The sequence below is a fragment of the Leptidea sinapis genome, chromosome 10 (assembly GCF_905404315.1).
Source record: "Leptidea sinapis chromosome 10, ilLepSina1.1, whole genome shotgun sequence".
Classification (NCBI taxonomy): domain Eukaryota; kingdom Metazoa; phylum Arthropoda; class Insecta; order Lepidoptera; family Pieridae; genus Leptidea; species Leptidea sinapis.
The window spans coordinates 7,084,510-7,104,364 of NC_066274.1; the positions used below are offsets into that span (position 1 = coordinate 7,084,510).

Below are 19,855 nucleotides of genomic sequence, written 5' to 3' on the forward strand. Positions count from 1 at the left end.
GACCCAACAGAAGTTGTTCTATAGATAATAAAAAAAATACTGTTTTATAGGAATATGCCAATAATATTTCAAAACATCAATAATTATTTCGTAAAAAATGCTCCCTGTAGTTATAATGAAATTGTTTCGCAGCGGAACTGTCAAACCGTCCGTCAATAAATTATCCCTTAAAAAATATGTACATACGAAACAAAAATTGGATATAAAAATAATTATGGGTACCAAATCGAAATAAAAACTATCCTATCTCTCAAGTTGGACTAATCTGCACTCCATGAAGTAATCCCCATTTTAATCCATTCGTTAGTTTAGGAGTCCATCGCGGAAAAAACAACGTTACACGTAATTATAATCTTTATATTATAATCTTTCTTTCTTTCTTTCCTTGTTGTTATAATGAAATTGTTTCACAGCAGAACTGGCAAACCGTGCGTCAATAAATTCTCTCACAGAAAATATGTACATACAAAACAAATATAGGAAATAAAAATAATTATGGGTCCCAAATCGAAATAAAAACTATCCTATCTCTCAAGTTGGACTAATCTGCACTCCATGAAGTAATCCCCATTCAAATATTTTAAATTAATAACTTACTGCCTTGCACTTCTTAATAGCAAAATTTTGCGAGCCAACATAAGTAACGTTTACCTATTATTACATTATTGCAGTTTACATAAAGACCTCTATTTTTTTAAACAGTTAATGGAACTCAATGATAACTTAGGCTATAGAATATCGCCTAAAATGTCTACATTTGCTTTTATAAGCTGTAACTTTATCTACAGAAATTATATAAAATAATGCACATATTTTTGTGGATTATTTTTTATCTAAGTTCAAATACAATCAGGAATACTAACTAGTAAACCATATTTATAAATTAAATTATTTCTGCAGTCCAAGTTGAAATTTTTTTTTGTTTCATAAGCATTTTGTAATGTTTCATAGGAATTAAAAAGATTATTTACAATTTTACGTAATCGTTGAATGCACAGTTAATATTCGACTTATATATCTTTTACAAAAGTGAAGCAGATTCGGCTAGTAAATCAGTGATTTAAATCGAACGCTAAATAAACATATTCAAATTTAATTTATGAAATTAATCCCAGAAGTGAGGGTAAAGATAACTTTAAAAAAAAATAACAAATTGCTTAGATTTGAAAGAGCGACATCTCAAGTCAATTTCCTAATATGCAAATATTGGGGCTGAGCAGGTTATCAACTGCAAAGTAGACCCAGCAGATGAAGCCACAACCTGAGAGTTGTACAAGACATACAAGATTTATCACTCGGACGGTTGGCTCAGTGGAAAGAGCGCACTAATATTTAATACAATATACTTAAACATACATAAAACATATAAACATCCATAGCTCGAAAATAAACATCCACATTCATCTAATGGATGTTTGCACCTATCGGAATTCGAGCTCAGTAGACAGGGTTACTGACCATTGGGCTATATAGGTCATCTATATTACGATCAACGAGCCTATCAAATTGAAATCCGACACAGAACGCCCTTGATACAGACCCAAACAAATTTGCTTGCACTCCTGGCCTTGACTCGCAATAAATTAGATTTTAAGTAGAGCTCATTTTATGTGTGGGTGAAATCAGATAAGATACATTTATATACTACTAGCTTTTTACCGCGACTTCGTGCGCGTACATTAGTTACTTTACAGATCTAAATCTTAAAAACGCTGGAACAAATAGTTCTTTATATCTTATCAAGTGCCTAAATACAAATTTTCATGGTGTTATCTTCGATAATGACGAACTTTCATACTAATTTCCACCCCCTACTTCAACCCCGCCAAGCGTTTAATTCGCGGTAACAGCCTATGTTCTTCCCTAAGCTCTTGTCTAACTTTGCGTAAAATTTCATGAAAATCGGCTTAGCCGCTTCGGAGCAATTTGGTAACAAACACCGGCACACGAGAATTTTATGTATAAGATCTTCTATCAAAGCAATTTAGAAAATTAGGAGGAGAATAAAATCTGTTTATATTCAAGATAAAACGCCTCGCTAATATAAAACTATATCTTTAGGCGCGGTAGTTTAAAATTTTATTACTTTCGATATTTTACTTCAAAACTATTTCAAATTTGATCAAGCAGTAGAAAAGACTACGTGGTATCTGCGGCCGAGCCAGCATGAAATGGCAAGATTGAATCGAAGTAGAGTTAAGAAGATTTAAAAAGAAAACATTATGAACACGAAGTAGGTAGAAACTCTTTTCAAACGATCTGAAATTCAATCGAGCAGAAATGACTATGCGGTATCTGAGGCCTACACTGCATGAGATGGCAAAATTGAATCGAAAAATTGTTAAGGAAATTTGGACAGAAAACATTGTGAACACGAAGTAGGGACTCTTTAAATATTTGAGGAAAGAAGAAATTGAGCAACGTAGGTTTACGTCCACCAAGTAGGCTATCTTTATATTTCGTGTTGATTTTTTAAGTTTTCCATTTTTTTTGTATCATTTCATATTTTGTAAAGATGCCCCGTTTTCTAAATTTTAGCGATAAGTAAGTAAATACTAATTAATTACAGCTTTTATCTTAATTTTTTTTATATTTTATTGTAACCGTTTACCTCCAAATAAATCAATAAAGATGGGAAGCAAGTGACAGATCGATAATGAAGAGAATAAATGAAAGAAAGAGAAGAATTTTACTTCAAAAGTAAATATTATTTGTCTCCAGCTCTGAGTGCAGCAGCAACAAACATGAAATTATTTTACAATAAGCAAATTTGAAATGTATTTACGAGTTTTTTTTAAGTATAATATAATATTGACACACTTTTACGTGTTTGTGTTTTACGTTTTTGTACTATGGCACAAGATAACAATATATTTAATACAATACACTTACTTAAACATACTCGGAAATAAACATCCATATTTATCATATAAATGTATGTACCTACCGGGATTCGAAAAAGGCACCTCTAGTTTAATATGCAGGGTCACTAACATCTGTGCTATATGGGTCGACGAAATTAATTCAAATTTTAGCAGGCTGATTATATCTAAAGTGTAGATCCCACACAGGAAGATTAAGAAACGAATATCAGCATAAAGTATTTAAGTCGTATCACTTACATAGATCCAGTTACTCTCATTCGTATAGCAACACGTGCAACTCTTGCACGTTGAAATCGCGACGTGTTGAAAAATCACTTATATTGTGTCGACGAGGCTTCTTGTTTCCGTTCGATGTTTTTAAAATCGGAATAAAACACTGAGTTATGCGCATGTGCGATCGTTGAGACTCTGCGATGCGCGCGTCACTTCACGATGTCAATACTAAAAATGTAGAGCCACTCGCATTCTCAACTCGCATCGCTGACAATTATAAGACTGTTTATAAAATAATATTACTGCTGTCTTATGAACAGGGGCGCTTTGCTTCTCTACTAATTATCGTAATCGTAACAGAATACGTTTTATAAAGTGAATGCTTCTTTAAACTCCCTCAGGGCTTTATTTTGTGGGTATTGATTGAGTCTCATCGGGTAAAGTCGGCTCGAGCTACTTTTTTAATATATTTATGTTATGTAATTCTGTTTGTTTTCCTAATAAAATAAAATATTATGTACTTTGAACGAAATTATAATTGTATATATATACGTTTTAATTATAATTTTTATATAAATAATATATCAACCAGCTGACCCGACAGACGTTGTTCTGTATATAATAAATAAAATACTGTTTTATGAATTTGTCAATAATATTTCTTAATATGAAGAATTATTTCGTAAAATATGCTCTCTGTTGTTATAATGAAATTGTTTCACAGCAGAACTGTCAATCCGTTTGTCAATAAATCCTTTCATAGAAAATATGTCTATACAAAAAAAATATTGTAAATAAAAATAATTATGGGTCCCAAATCGAAATAAAAACTATTCTATCTCTCAAGTTGGACTAAACTGCACTCCATGAAGTTTCTCCATTAATATCTGTTCATTACTTTAGGAGTTCACAGGGAATTATCGAATCTGCCAGTGCAAAGTAAAGGAAACTTAGCGTCCTGTAATTAAGTTTGTATTTAAGACTATACAATTTACTTAGAATAGCTCTTAATTTGTTACAAACATAGGTTATATTAGGTTCTCAGTTACAGCGAGAGCAGCTCTCCTTTGCACAGGAATGTGTAAACATTACTGTGTTTAGGTCTGAAGGGCGCCGTAGCTAGTGAAATTACGGGGCAAATGAGACTTAACATCTTATGTCTCAAGGTGACGAGCGCAATTGTTTGGGTTTTTTGGGTTTCAAGAATCCTGAACGGCACTGCATTGTAATGGGTAGAGCGTATCAATTACCATCAGCTGAACGTCCTGCTCGTCTCGTCCCTTATTTTCATAATAAAAAAGAGATAATCGATTTTAGGGCCGATATACATATGTCCACTAACCATTTCGATCCGCGGACAGTTACAATTGTCTATGTGTAATAATGTAAGCAGACATGAGTATATGCATTGCTTTTGTATTATCTTATATCGATGGCTCCTACGTATATAGTCGTATGTTTGACATGCACACTTTTCAGGGCAGAGCTTTAAAGATGTTATATTGCATCGTATCGTTGAATTTATATTATTTGTTTTGAAATTTACAATATGCATAGATAACATAGGAATTCACAGTATGAAGTGGGAATGAAATACTAATTATTTGTAGTTTTTTAAATATTGCAGTTACGACAGTTTACATCGAATATGCATATGGTAAATGAATAGTATGTCATACTTACGATTTTTTACGCCTGGTTGAAATTTTATTGAAATATCGTATATAAAACTTACGGTAGTTTACAATGATCTTATTTAAATAAATTTAGATGTAACATACACATGCTATGATTTACTTCGTACATAGTATTTTATTATGATATTGTAAGTGATGATTAGTTTTTAAAATTGTATTTATAATTATAATAATCTTAAAATTTGTCAGCTGGATATTAAGTATCATAATTCAATAGTTAAAATAAGATTGTAAAAAACATTGGGAGGCTCCTTTGCACAGGATGCCAGCTAGTTATGGGTACCACAACGGCACCTATTTCTGGCGTGAAGCAGTAATCTGAACAGTGATATTACTGGGCAAATGAGACTTAACATCTTATGTCTCAAAGTGACGGGCGCAATTGTAGTAGTAATTAGTAGCCGCTCAGAATATTTGGGTTTTTCAAGAATCCTGCAAGCGGTACTACATAGTAATGGGTCGGGCGTATCAATTATCATCAGGTGAACGTACTTCTCGTCTCGTCCTTTATTTTCATAAAAAACAGTCAAGTTTACTTTGTAATATTTATTTTGAAGGGAACGTTTCTTATACAATAATAGTTAATGACCAAAAATAACTTTCGATCATTTTATTTTCTATGAATATAACTAGAATAAAAATAATTATGTAAATGTAGTCTTTAACAAACTAATAAAAATTTCTTTTATTTTTATATAATTACTATTAGTTTTCTTTAATCACAGTGATAATATGGTAATAAGGTGAGGTAAAAATATGTTAATACTATATATTCTACCAATAGAGTGCTAGTCTTACAATTTAGGATCACATTTTTATATAATAGTCTTTATATTAAGCATATATTATAAGTTTTTTACTAACAGTATTTTATATATATTTTATAGGAGAGATCTAGTAGTTAAATTGAGTTACATTTAGTTCGTAGGTGTCTGCAAAAGTAGTAAAAACTATACAAGAGCACATGTATGCTTATTTCCTATCACACAATAATCGAAAACATAATTTAAGGATTTCTTATACTTAGGATAATCAAGACTAAAAGAGATCGCGTAAGTTTCATAAGGATCAATCGATATTTCCTATAAACCTAAGAGAACATATAAATATCTTAGTCTGAATCCATTTCATAAGTATTTCTAAATGTTGAAGTTTTTACTGGAAGGGCGGAATAACACCGCTAGCACTAATCAAATCAGTTTTTTGCTAGAGGTATTGGAAATACATTATTATAAAGTGGCTTTACTGAAATGTTGATTTGCTGTCGGCGCCGGGTATTAATATTTCTCACAAGTATCATATACTCCTTCAATTGTTCATTCAAATCTTATTTATACAGAATATTATTAGGTTCTCCAAGTATTTTCAATTTCGTAATCTTAGCCCACCGAACAGTATCACCCTGTAAATTATTTCCCTTGTAGGGTCTTTCATCTGTTTTATCTATATCACTGGACAAATGTAAACCATTCAAAAGGAGTTTATATATTCATTTAATTTTTGAATTCTTCTCTAATGAATGCACGCTGTCTCCTTCTTGCTGAGTGTGTCTTTCTCTTGAAAGGTATGTTTGATCGTTATATTATATAATTTTCTGCCAAAAACATATGAAGCAGCGATCATGCGGTTCCAATTTTGGCCATTACAGTTGTGTGAGAAAAACCGAAACTCCGGCACTCCCACCTTGCATACCATTTGCTACAAAATCCGTTAAACCACTAGCCACTTCGTTTGCTCCTCTTTTTCCTTCACCCACAAGATCAAATACGGTAAAATTAGAAGTCCCTAACCTTCGTTTATAATAAAAGACACTAATTAACCCACAGTGCGACATTGAAACTTTTTGAAAATCAAACGTGGCTGCTATAATTTTGCCTTCAGATGATATTGCCTCTTTTTTGTCTGCTGTTTTTAGCACCCGTCATATGATTTATTAGAAATATGAATTTTATGACCTCACGTTATTTATTTGTGGTAATTATAAGCGTATGTTTATGGCATATGTCACATTAGTAATTTTTTGAGATAAAGAAACTCAATTTCAAATTTATTGGCGGGACTAGGATAAATACTAGGATTGAACCATTCCTTATACATAACGAATAACTTTCGAAAGATTCAATCACCATCTAAATACATTTTTGATGTGTCTTTTCTTATACAATGAGTTATTTAATGAATAATAACAGTTTTCTTAACGTCATCTATAACTATGCGGGGTGGTTTTCGTTCTTACTCCGATCATCATACATCGTTTTCTAAAGTTCCACTTGATAAGTTGGTTTTACTTATTGTGGTATACACGAATTGCTCATTAATCCCAAGTGTCACTAGAAACTGCTTTTAACACACGTGAGGTGTTGACTAAGGTATTGTTTTCACAATCAGGAAAACGTAATTTACATTGAATTGTGTATTTACGACGAAATTCTATATGGATAAAAACTCTCCTCTTAAGATTTTGACTTAAGTTGACACTGCTGTATTTGCTTGAGGTGCTGAATAGCAGGAAAAAACGGAATGCTGGGACAGCGGTTCTTGTAAAGCAATAGTTTCGATAAAGTACGGACAAAAAATCGTTAGTGCAATCAGTAATGATTAATAGAGCAGATAGGAGGAGAAGAAGGTGTTACGCTATTATTTACAGCCGTATCATTTTCTACTGATGTACCTTCTAGGTGCTACCTATTCGTAGACGATGTAATAATGTCGAATGATTCTTAATATTAAATCAGAGTATAACAATCACCACACAATATTTACTAAAAATAAAATATATATTAATACCTAAATTAAGACTAACATCATATTGACTATTATCATAAATAGTTAGACACGTCAATAATGGTGGTGTACATCATGCAAAATTTTCACCCAAAAGTTCAGAAAGGACTGTAAGTTCAATAAAGTCGGCCTAGTTTGGAAATGGAGAGTCTAAAACAAAAAAAAAACTGACTTACGACACCATTATTTTTATAGAGTCCCATGTATACTATCGTATTGCTAGTTACGATAAGAGATAAAGCAACGTAAATTATGTTAAGTTATAAATACGATAGTAAACACTCTTATGCGAACAAAGTAAAATAGTGTAAGTATTACATACTATAAATAACTTTTTATAATGAACGAAGTGAAAAATTGTTTGAGTTACATACTATATAATTTTAGAAGATAAAAACAACGTACATAATTGTAAGTGATACTAACCATAGTCTTACTTGATTTGATTGATAAGTATTACTAAAAACGGTATTTTTTTTCATCTACGAGTAAAAATCATAATAATCGTTAAAAATACTTATCCAATAGTCTGTTTCCAATGTTATTGTTTGAAATGCAGTGATTCTCTTCAGTTTTATGTACAACGTCACAAACATTCAAGGCATTTCAGACCGATCCACAAGCAATATCATAGGTTTTTTATGCTCGGGAATATTTTATAATATTCGACTTTCTCAATGCTAGTAAAACCAATCAATAGTTATCACATCAAATTAAATAAAAAATTGTGATAAGAGCGTGTGCAAGTTCAACGTATTAACCGGTAAGTGATACATAAGATACGCAGCGCTTCACCTCATCCGCACACTCCTCCCGCGTAAAGTAAAGCCAGAGTAAATACAATCAGTTACGCCGCATGGAAAAACAACACACGATAGGAAACTAAAACATAAAAGCCTTATTCTTTATTATTTCATTTTGAAATTTACACAGTTTATAGTACTCATTTAGTTCATTAAGAAAATACAAAAAAGTAAAAATGGCAGTTTTGTGGAATACGATTATTTACGTAAGAGACATCGATATCTTTAAACGAGTAATTCTTGTATACATTTAAAATTTAGTAAACAGGGGATTTCGGGGGCGTTAACTCGATCTAGGTAGATTTCAATTAAAAAAAATGTAGTTTTATCCGTGTTTTAATGAGAAAAAGGCTACAATAACATTAGAATATATACATATATAATACAACGGTAAATTACGCCACTATATACAAGACTACAATAGCTCAGATGATGCGGAAATCAGAAGACCTCGGCTCGAATCCAGAAGTCCTATTAATTCTTTTTTCTCGTCACCTTGATATATAAGATTTTAAGTCTCATTTGCTACGGCACCTTTCAGACCGAAACACAATAATGATTACACATCACTGCTTCACGGCAGAAATACGCGCCGTTGTGGTACCTATAATCTAGCCGGCATCCTGTGCAAAGGAGCATCCCTCTGGTAGCTAACTTAATTAATAACTAAATTAATTAAATTATTATCATTTAATAACTCGGAAGTGCTTCCCTGTATGCTCTTCCGGTACTGACGTAGTGATTGCCGGTAAGTGGCCTCTACTCCCCCACCGCACCGCCCCTCCCACTTGTGTCACCTATCATCGCGAAGACGATCGACTTACAGATTTATGAAGTTATACTTCTTCAGGCGCGTTATGAAAAAATGATGAGGGTGAAATTTTAATATGCGCGCGCATCACTGTAACACAAAAGTAACTGATACTCGTAGAAGTAACAGTTGGTTCCGAAAATTTTCTGACGTTTGCGTCATTCGTTATTTATTTTTTTTGGTTTTTCGTCCATTCTTAGGACAGGCAAAGGGTTCAAGCCCATACAGCCGTATTCATTATTTATTTATTAATTGTCAAAGCCATCTTTGCAACATTTTCAAAAAAATTGTTCTTTCTAAGAACGTAGAACGGCACAAGGAATAAATCATCTTAATGATTTTTGCTTCGTTAGGCCAAAGTACTATAACTTCTTGCGTGTACAAATAAGTACACACACACTTTTTTTACTTAATTTGCCTTGACTCTGACTGCATGATCAACAAAATACTTAAATGTATTTGTAGTGGCCTATAAAAGTAACTGCGGTCGATATTAGAATTAATGTATTTCTAATTCGGACCAATTGACGCGACCGCGAATATGCAATTGAAGCACTTGAATTGAAAGAACTCTCTGAAAAAATATGGCACACTTAAAACAAGGACGGTACGTATTGTTTACATATTAGTGTTTAAACAATAACATGATTAATTGGAGAGGTAACTTCTTTAATAATAATAATAATATAAGCCTTTTTTCAGACAAGTTATACAAAGTGTTTTACTTAACTTAGAATATTTATATTTAAAATGAAATTTGAACTCCCTCAACAACCTTGTCTGTTTGCCTATTGTTGGCAAAGACCTCCTCCAATTTCCTCCATAAATTTCTATGCCCCGTAGTTCTAGACCATCTGCCACAAGGTGGCACAAGGCAACTTCTAGGTGAATTAAAATGTAGGTTAGTAGCGCTGTGTGATCTGAATTACAACTTATAGTATGACCGCAAGAGTCTTTATTTCTTTAATTGACTTTGCGGAGTCAGACTTCCGTACTTGTAGTATTATTTATTCTTTGCTCGGATCTGAATCTCTCGAGTTCCTGCATGGCTGGCTCAGGTTCGAGTCTATGAATTTTGGTACCTACTAAATTTGCATATTGAACCGAAATTTCTACACTTAAACACTTTAAAGAAATTTAATTATTACAAATAGATATAAAATATTATTAAGCGATTTCACTTATTTCTTGACCGTACAAACCAAACTATCTCTATTTGAACCCAAAGTTTGAACACGTTGACACTGAAGAAAGTAAAATATTACAAATAGATATGAAACGCATATTGAGTGTGTTGATTACGATTGTGGTTGAGCAATTTATTTCCGAAGCAGTGCAGCTAGGAGTAGGAGCTATAAGTCGTGTCAATAGAAAAGATAATTTAAAATGACGTCCCTTAGCAATCATAGGATGTCTACTGCATCTTAGGTCTGGCCATATAGGTATGGAGTATTGTTGTCATCTCTGACCACGTGGAATGCAAATCTGCTCGAATTGTCGGAGAAACAGTACTCTGTGAACGGCTAGATCACTTGGCGTGTATCTTATACCGCATTTATCACGGGGAGTATTCGAAAGCTGTTTCACCCGATATTGCATGATATGCCTCCAATTAGGATATTATCCATAACTTGATGTCTGGCAGTTTTAAAGGAACTTTCTTTCACATTCAACAAAACTATGCAACGAACTTCCTTGCACGGTATTACCAATACGACATTGGCACCTACAAAAAAAGCGCGTACACTTTTCTTAAATTCCTTTGATTCCTCTGGAATCGTAGAAAAATGAGGGCAGCGGTCACTTAATCAATTGACCACAACACTCGTTTTCCTCTTTCTTTCATATATTTTTGAAATTGTTATTTGATTGAAATATCACAATAACTTATTTATAGGGAGGAGAGCAAAGAGTTAAGTTTTTATGACTCATTTTTTTTTAAATTAACATGGCCAACACAGTAATCGCTAATTAATTCCATAAAATATTATCTATACATATAAATGAAACTGGAGTGTCTGTTTGTAATATTGAACTAACCGTTTGTAAAACTAATGTTTGTAATTTTTTACTACATGTACAACAATTTTTAAAATTTTTGTCTGTCTGTCTGTCTGTTCCGGCTAATCTCTAAAATGGCTGGACCGATTTTGACGGGACTTTTATTGGCAGGTAGCTGATATAATGAGGAGTAACTTAGGAAAAAATCTTTTATTTTATAAAAATAAAGTAATGTTGCAATGTCCAAGAAACGGTCTAACTCTAAAAATAATTTATATGGCAAAACAACGTTTGCCTGGTCTGCTAGTATTATAATAAAACTAAGCCATTAAATACACATAATTAAATCAAATTTAAACTGTGCAACATAACAAGTACATTAAAACTCAATCAGGATAAAGTAAAATCGAATATTGTAATAATTTGAAAACATTAGGACTGAATAATTACAAATATTTTTAATTTAAATGTGTGTACTAACATAATATTAAGTGTTCAAAGGTGACCTAGGTTCGACTTTGCCAAATTTGTTTCAAAACTATCATCATATCTGCTTATAGAAGTCTCAAGGACGCAGACATAAATAAATGAGACAATATTGGGGCAATCAATTCAATTGTCAATAATTTTATACAGAAAGAGACAATCCAATATATTCTTCATCAGTCCGAATGAATTGAACAGAAAGATACTATTTAAAACGTTTTGGATATTTCTAGCCTAATATTATATGTTTGGTAGTGTGGACACAAAACTGTAGAACATTATTCCAATATACTTACTACAAACGAATGCATTTGAAATAATTATTTTTGCTTGGATCAATTTAAAATCTGTAAATATATATTTTAAATTTAAATTATCTGTCTAAGGTTACCCCTTAATTGAAAATAGTATCCACTCGAGTGTAAAAACTACTATTGACCATCTACAAAATATTCAAATTGATCTTATTTGGTGAAAGCTTCATCAGTACACTATTTGAAATATTTAAGATAATTTGAAAACAGTTACACAAAAACACAGAAGCGCGAAGAGATTTAAATTTAGATTAAAAAAAAAACATTTTTATTCGAAAAATATTCACGAATTTCATTTATGAAAATGCCAAAGGAGGGGGCCTAAATGAGATACCTGTGGAACACCGGACGTCACTTTAAAGGTAGATGATGTTGAACAACATTAAACCCGACTCTGCACTAGCAGCTGGATAGATATGATATAATTATTAAGAAAAGATTCATGTATACCATGCCTTGTAAGCTTAAACAATAAGATACTGTGCTCTACCTTATGTAAAAGCTTTTAAAAATCGGTGTAGAAAGAACGTTATCTATTGCCAAGACAAATATATTTCATTTATAAATGAAACAATGTTTGTTATTGTTTATTTACCATATAAAATCTAAGTTGGTTGGGGTCCATATATTATTGCATTATTGCAGATTCTCATTCATTTTGTAAGTATGATCGACAAAATTGACCTGTAATTTTTATATGCTTTGCTCAACTCTCAGCTTGTGGTTTCATCTACAGGATCTACTTTAAAGATGATAACCTGCTCAACCCCAATATTTGCATGTTTGGAAATTTACTTGAGAAGTCGCTCTTGTAAATTTAAACAATTTGTTACGTTTTAAAAGCGATAACCCTCACTTCTAGGATTAATACACAAATAAAATTTGAAAACAAAATTTTATGAGCGATGCGGGGCTCGAACCTACACCCTGTGCCAGTGGTCTGCCAACTATCCTGAGAGTTGAACAAAGCATACAAGATGTTATGAGAATACGTCACTCGACCTACGGTAGAAGTGAATATAATCACTTTAAAAACATAACTGTAATTTTTCTTATAATCTCAAGAATTGTTTTCTAAACAAGAGCAAAATCAACGGTTTCAGTTTTCATTCCAGAGCGTACAAAAAATACCACAATGGGACTTTTTTTATTACAATAAGAGACAAGACGATCAGGACGTTCAGCTGATGGTATTCGCCCTACCTATAACAATGTAGCCACCCAGGATGCTTGAAAAATCCAGACATTCTGAATGGCAATACAATTGCGCTCGTCTGCTTGAGACAAAGATGTTAAGTCTCGTTTGCCCAGTATTTTCACTAGCGACGGCGCCCTTTTCACCGAAACACAATAAAGTTTACACATTACTGCTTCAAATATAATAATTGTTAAATACTGTACAAAGAGGGTGAATGGAAGCACCTGCACATTAAACATAGATGGGATTTCATCACAATCTTTAAACTTATCAAGTTCATTATTCTTATAAATTTTTTTTGTTGATCAATTATTGAAGCAGTTTTTTTGGAAATATAGATGCTTGTATTTGTACTGTGAACGCATATGTATTGTATGAATAATTTGCAGGATTCCTATTACTATGATAAAAAGAAGAAAAATATGGGGCAAAGGCAAATGTGTGACTGCATGAAATTAGGAAAGGTAGCGATTACAGCTTGTTTTTTATATTTTTATCAATGGCCAAATTAACTAGGAGCTTGTAAAATTTAAGATTTTCTTCTAGTTGTCTCATATAATTTTTATAATATGTATTGATAAATGACAACGGTTCTTAATAACTGTAAAGTCATTTCTTTTAAAAGATGCTTATGAGACGCTGATAACTTTACCGGATGCTTGGATCAGCAATTATTTTTTCGGAAACTGCTTAAAAAAACTACCGCTAGTATACCTAAAAGTACAGTAACAATAAAGCCAGGATAGTACAAATTCAAATTCAAATATATTTATTCAAAATAGGATATAAAATCACTTATTGAAAGTCAAAACTATGTGTACGCTGTCATAAGGTTTTAAAATTTATCTCAATCGGTACACTAAAATCCTTCAATAATATTATCAGATTTATGAGATTTTAATTTATATTATTATTACGTTCAAGTAACGATAAAGAGTGAAATTAAGAGGGGGAGAGGGATGTAGACCTGCTAAAATGTATGGTAATGATCTTTTAGACCAGAGTCGATAATTTTTGAAACCAAAAAAATAATAGTAGGATGGAGCCCATTAGAATAGGATGAGAATATAACATCAATGAAAGGAAAAATAAATTACGGGTGATCTGAGGTCGGGAAGTGGAAAAGGGGGGGTGTTTAAGGGTAAAGAACGGCTTATATCGATTATCGGCGAAACTACAAGTTCTATGGAAAAAAGTTTAATAGGAAAGTCTATATTTGCATGTCAAAGATTCGATAATGATTATTGAGTATTTCGTATATGCTAAGTGCATTCATTAGCAATATAAATTTTATTTTGTAATTTTATGATAGAGTTGCAAGTTACTAATTTTATCAGATTTACGGCCGTTTTCAATAACCTATCTGTCCTTAGTATAACTTACTGAAGGTAGACAAATCTATCCTTTTACGCTTTCTTACATTTCAATAACCTATCGACATAAAGCATTGGACTATAACTATATTCGACATAACTATGGATAGATAAGATCTTGATAAACGGTGACAGCAATGTATCCGTAACCAGAGATACGTTATTGAAAATGGCCGTTAAATGAAGGAAATGGGTTATGATACCGATCGCAGTTACAATGAAAACAAATTTCGTCGTTATTTTAAATTTCTCGCAAGTGTATGATGAACATGGGAAAAACGTATATAATAAAGTCCGTGCCATTAGAAATGTCTTAGAAAATATCTATTATAATAATTGTTCAATGGGATCAACAATGTAGCTTGCGAGTGAAAAAGACATTCGGCGGTAAAAATGCCGATAATCCTTTGTGAATTAACCCCATATACATTCATAAAGGCTCCTGTTTCTGAAGGTAAACCATTTATGAATTGAGTCTATTTTGCGTTCAGTATTGGCCAGTTACTCCAACCACTCTAGCTCCTTCTAGAAGTTCAGAATACTCCTGAGATATTTGCAGACTTCTCGGAGCGTTACTGAAGTTGGTCCGGATATGAAAAGGTACTTACTATAGATGTGTGAACCGGCAGGGGGCATCCCTTACTCGAATATTGTGTCTAAGCTGATGAGCCGAAGTCTCAGTTGAGGCGATAGTATAGGCATCGCTTTTTTCAACTATCTACAGCTTCAGACGTGTGCTCATCGAGCGTTCTGTATATTGTTGATGAAATAGCGTATCCATGAACGCATTTGGCTGAAGGGCAGTGGCAATAGTAGCGTTGAGCCAACCACCTGGTTAACTGCCCTCCAATTTCATCCCCTGCATCGTTACCCAATGAACCGCTGTGTCCCTTAATCCATTTCTGAGTTACCTGTGTGTTTGTATGAAGGCTGAGTTGAAGGTGTAATTCTTGCGCGCAGTTAGCACCGCTATACTATCGGAGACTATTATGATATTTTAGGCATGTACTTTAAAGTTTAACAAAGCGTTTATAGCTACCTTGTGTGTAGCCAAGGGTTCTGATATATGTCCTTCTAAGGTGTGTATATGTTTTTCTGGGGAGTGTATATGTTCGAATCCTGTGAGAAGACGCCAGCGCCATCAGCTTCCATTTTGGAACCATCTGTATAAATTTATATTTCATTTACTCCTTCCTGACTCGTCTGCTTCTTTGAATATCTGATTCTTTTGGATATAACTTTGGATCTAAGATACATTTTTTCGGTATCCTATCGCAGGGTGTGTGTTATTTCCTTATCCTACTCCGAAGTTTTGCTATAAGGCTGTCCTCGTTATTCCATACATCAAATAGTTTCAGGCGAGAACCGACATCATCGCTCCATGTTGAATGTGGATGTCCAGCGGGAAACCTAGCTCCAGGATTGTTTCTATGGTGGACACTTGTGAGTTGACACGAATCATGTGTACTATGCGAACATAGTATAAATGCTTTGTGTTATGGTTGTACAAGCCAGCCATTGGAATCACTGCAGCATGGTTTGTAATTGTCTTGGGCCACCAAGGTATCGCTCCGTAGGGGATATTTGTTTTGTCTGCTGTATATTAAGAGGTTTTTGCACTGTCAAAAGATGACTGATGTTTTTACCAGCTTGTGTTTAACGTGCTTGTTCAAAACTACTGTAAAGGTTACTGTACTGTCCAGTATAACCTCCGGGTAGTTAACTTCAAGTAAGGCTTAATTTGGTTTTAAACAGCTTTGATAATATATGAATACTTAAGCTGCATTTATTTATTGGCAGTTATCCGATGTTGGGTGCACCATTCTCATAAATCCTAAAAACCGTTAGGTACTTGGAACTATTGCGCTAGAGTCGATGCGTCGTAATTGTAAGTAGTATGCAAATCATATAGACACACTCGGAGGATATCGATATTTGTCATAACATCGGTCACCCATTAATTCAATTATTCGCTCATTTTTCTTGTTTCAGTCAGTAAAGCCACTTTTAAATGACACCTAACTTACAAAAATAAATCAAAGAAAACTGTTTGTGATGATACTCTTAAATAAAAATTCTTATCGCAGAAAATATGAAAATATACGTAATAAACACTGCATACATTTTAATATGACAATTAGTACAATTTGTAAGAAACTACACAATCTATTATTACTATGACGATTTAAGAGAGAACATAATATTTGATGGGATTGCTACGTTTGCAGCGTGTGTCTTTTTTTATGGAAAAGGAGGACAAACGAGCGTACGGGTCACGTGGTTAAGTGATCACTGCTGCCCACATTCTTTTGCAACACCAGAGGAATCACTGGAGTGTTGCCGGCCTTTAAGAAAGGTGTACGTGCCTTTTTTTGAAGGTACCCATGTCATATCGTCCCGGAAACACCGCACAACGAAGGAATTCTGCTGTGGTTTTTCGTTTGTTTGTTAGAGCACATCTGCGATAACGGATTTTCAGGTAGATTTCGCCGGTGGATAGAATATAATTGTAAGGCAGAATATAGGCCTTGTTTCATTAAAATCTGTTTAATTCAAATTTGCAAAAATATGAACAAGAGGTCTGAACAACGTAAAGGCTACACCATCCAATTACCATTATAAACTATATACCTATACCTACCAGCGTATACGAGTGTGATATAGAAGATTATATATATATTTGTCTATGTGTGCATTATTGAGTGGCTTAAGGCCGCTATCCCAAGAAATCGCTAAAAATGCGCATAATTGAAAAAAATTCTTGACCGTATTTTTACATAAAATAATTGTGTATCTACAGAATGTAAGAAAACAATCATTTTTTCTTTACATTTATATTTTTATACCCCTAACTTGTACAGTTGGAGCCAAGCTAATCATTCAATCTAGATTAAAATTGTACGAAAATTTATTAATTGTACACCTATGTATTTAACATGACATAGTTGCATACATAAAATTGTATTTTGTTTGTAATAAATTAATAATGCTTCTAATTCTGAATTAAAACTATGGCGATCTTGTCCGAGAGATGTAAGTTAGCTCCGCACGATTCTTCAAGGCCATTGGCTCGGTCCCCAGCCTTAATATTCAAAAGATTAACCCCCTTATTCATAATGGTCCGCTCACTTAAAACAGCCGCTAAGGAGTGTTTTTTCTCATTCTGACTTAGGTCAATAGAAGAAGACAGAGTGTGAATAAGCAATTCTTTAAGTAAGCAGACTATTATGAATAAGGGGTTAAAGATCTAATTCCAACTGTGGTTGTTGTGTACGACAAGTCAATCAAAATCTCGTACGCAATCTAATTTCGGAATTAGTTCATAACAATAGATTCGCTTACTTTTTTTTTGCTGTATTACCGTTCGAGATGTACTTTACTCTCGCACGCTCTGCTACATTAAATTTTTACTGAAAGAGTATTAGTTAGTTAGTAATAGTATATTGTATTTTATTCTCATACATTTCTTGTCACTCGTGTTCATGCAAAATAAATAAATTTAACGAAATGGTGGAATAAATAAATAGTTTTACTGTCGAATATATAATACGGGCTTAGTGCTTCAAAAAGCATTATAAATTAATTTTAAAAAGGCATAAAGGCATAAAAATCATTTATTTTCTAAAGATTGATTTCTTTAGGATTCTTTTTGATGTCGTTTCTAATATACTAGATACTACTACCGCTTCGGAGACAAATGGCGTTCTGAGAGAGACGAAGCGGAAGCAAGAAACTCTCCAAGAATTGTTTTTTTTGCGCTCTTCTTAATGAAATATACAATATTGTACTGTAATTGCTATTGATATAAAATAATCATAATCTAGTCCCGGGCTGTCCGACGAGACATTCAGTTGTGGAGTAGTAGGATTTACTAGAGAGCCATTTCTTAATAAAACGTTTAAATTTATTTATATATAACACGAACAGTGGCTGGGACTTTATTATAAAAGTGTTTACATTGACCCTTAAAGCTATTATGTATCTTATGAAGCCTACTAGAATTAGTCACAAGCAATCCCTTATTTCTAGTGTTATACTAATGAAAATCACTTACATACTTATATCCACGCATTCCTCAAAGAAAATACTATCTGCAATTATTCTTCAGATAAACTTATCACTACTAATGCGCTCTGTGGCAGATACATTTAGGCAAATCAATTATTTATTATTGGCTTAGGTGCATAATTAGGGTCAATGCTACAATCAACTGAAAAGTCTTCTACAAGTACAACATATTAATGACACATAAATACAAAATAACCATTTTATATTCACAAATTCAAGGGCTTGCGTTTTAAGTTTGAAATTAATAAGAATTTATAGCGAACTTAAGCATTAAATATAGTTACTTAATATTAATAAATTACGTTTGGCTTGTTTTGTTAAAGTCAAATGGATTTACATTTTTATTTCATGTAAATTAACTGTCTTCTCTTAAATAAACTTTAAAACTATGGCTTATGTTGAAATTATGATTCAAATGTTTTTTATATTTTAAAATATAGTAAAAAGAGCTTCACAGACCTCTATTTTTCTCATAAACTTCTATAACACAGTGCAAAATATTTTAAAACAACCACCGCATCTAACTTCCATATTTTATAACTAACACATAAATTTACCTTGATTTTAATGCGAGTTAAATAATTTAATACTTATTACGTCAAATTGAACAGTATTAACGCATAATTTATCCCTTTAATTATTTATTTACAAAATGAACTTTAAGTAAAACAATTATATGAAAAATCTAAGTAATTCCCTATAAGTAATATAAATTTTAACAGCAATAACTTACCTGCTTCATCAGCAAATAACGCGACATTTTTGCACATTTTAAATTCACTTTTAATAACTCTATTTAACAGATGGCGTGTGTAAATGCAGTTGTAATTTCCGGGTCGTGCCGGCTAGCTTACGCGGCAGACTGTCGGCATTCAATGACGTTTTCAATACTGGGGAGCCCCTAGTCGTTGACAATAATTGTCAATACTACACAATATAAATCACTCTGTCTATTCGCTTATTCACATGTCGGGTCGATGCTTGTCGCGGTCTCCCCAAACTAACACTCACACTGTGTTACTTGTAAACGTGAAGTAAAGTTATTCCAAGTTTAAAACTTTATGTCCTTATCTTACCTTTGTCAGTACAGAATTACAAGACAGGGAGAAGTTATTTTAAACTTAGAGTACTTACGTAACTTTAACTTTACATTGCGTCCATTAATAAGATAGTTACAGCGTATATACCTACAAAACCTTACATTAAAAGGCATAAAAGGCAT

At 32.9% G+C, this 19,855-nt stretch overlaps 1 protein-coding gene across 2 annotated transcripts in view; it reads right to left on the reverse strand.

Annotated features, from left to right (window-relative positions):
• LOC126966465 (protein rolling stone-like) overlaps positions 1-19,501 on the reverse strand; it is a 46,606-nt gene extending 27,105 nt beyond the window's left edge. Inside the window, exon 1 of one of the 2 annotated variants that reach the window (XM_050810512.1) lies at positions 19,367-19,501. In XM_050810512.1, the coding sequence (XP_050666469.1) occupies positions 19,367-19,403 (37 nt within the window). In that variant the 5' untranslated portion in view covers positions 19,404-19,501. Of the gene's footprint in view, positions 1-3,122; positions 3,312-19,366 lie in introns of those variants that run through there. The other variant, XM_050810513.1, reaches the window with a different exon arrangement.
• Positions 19,502-19,855: the final 354 nt, after the last annotated feature.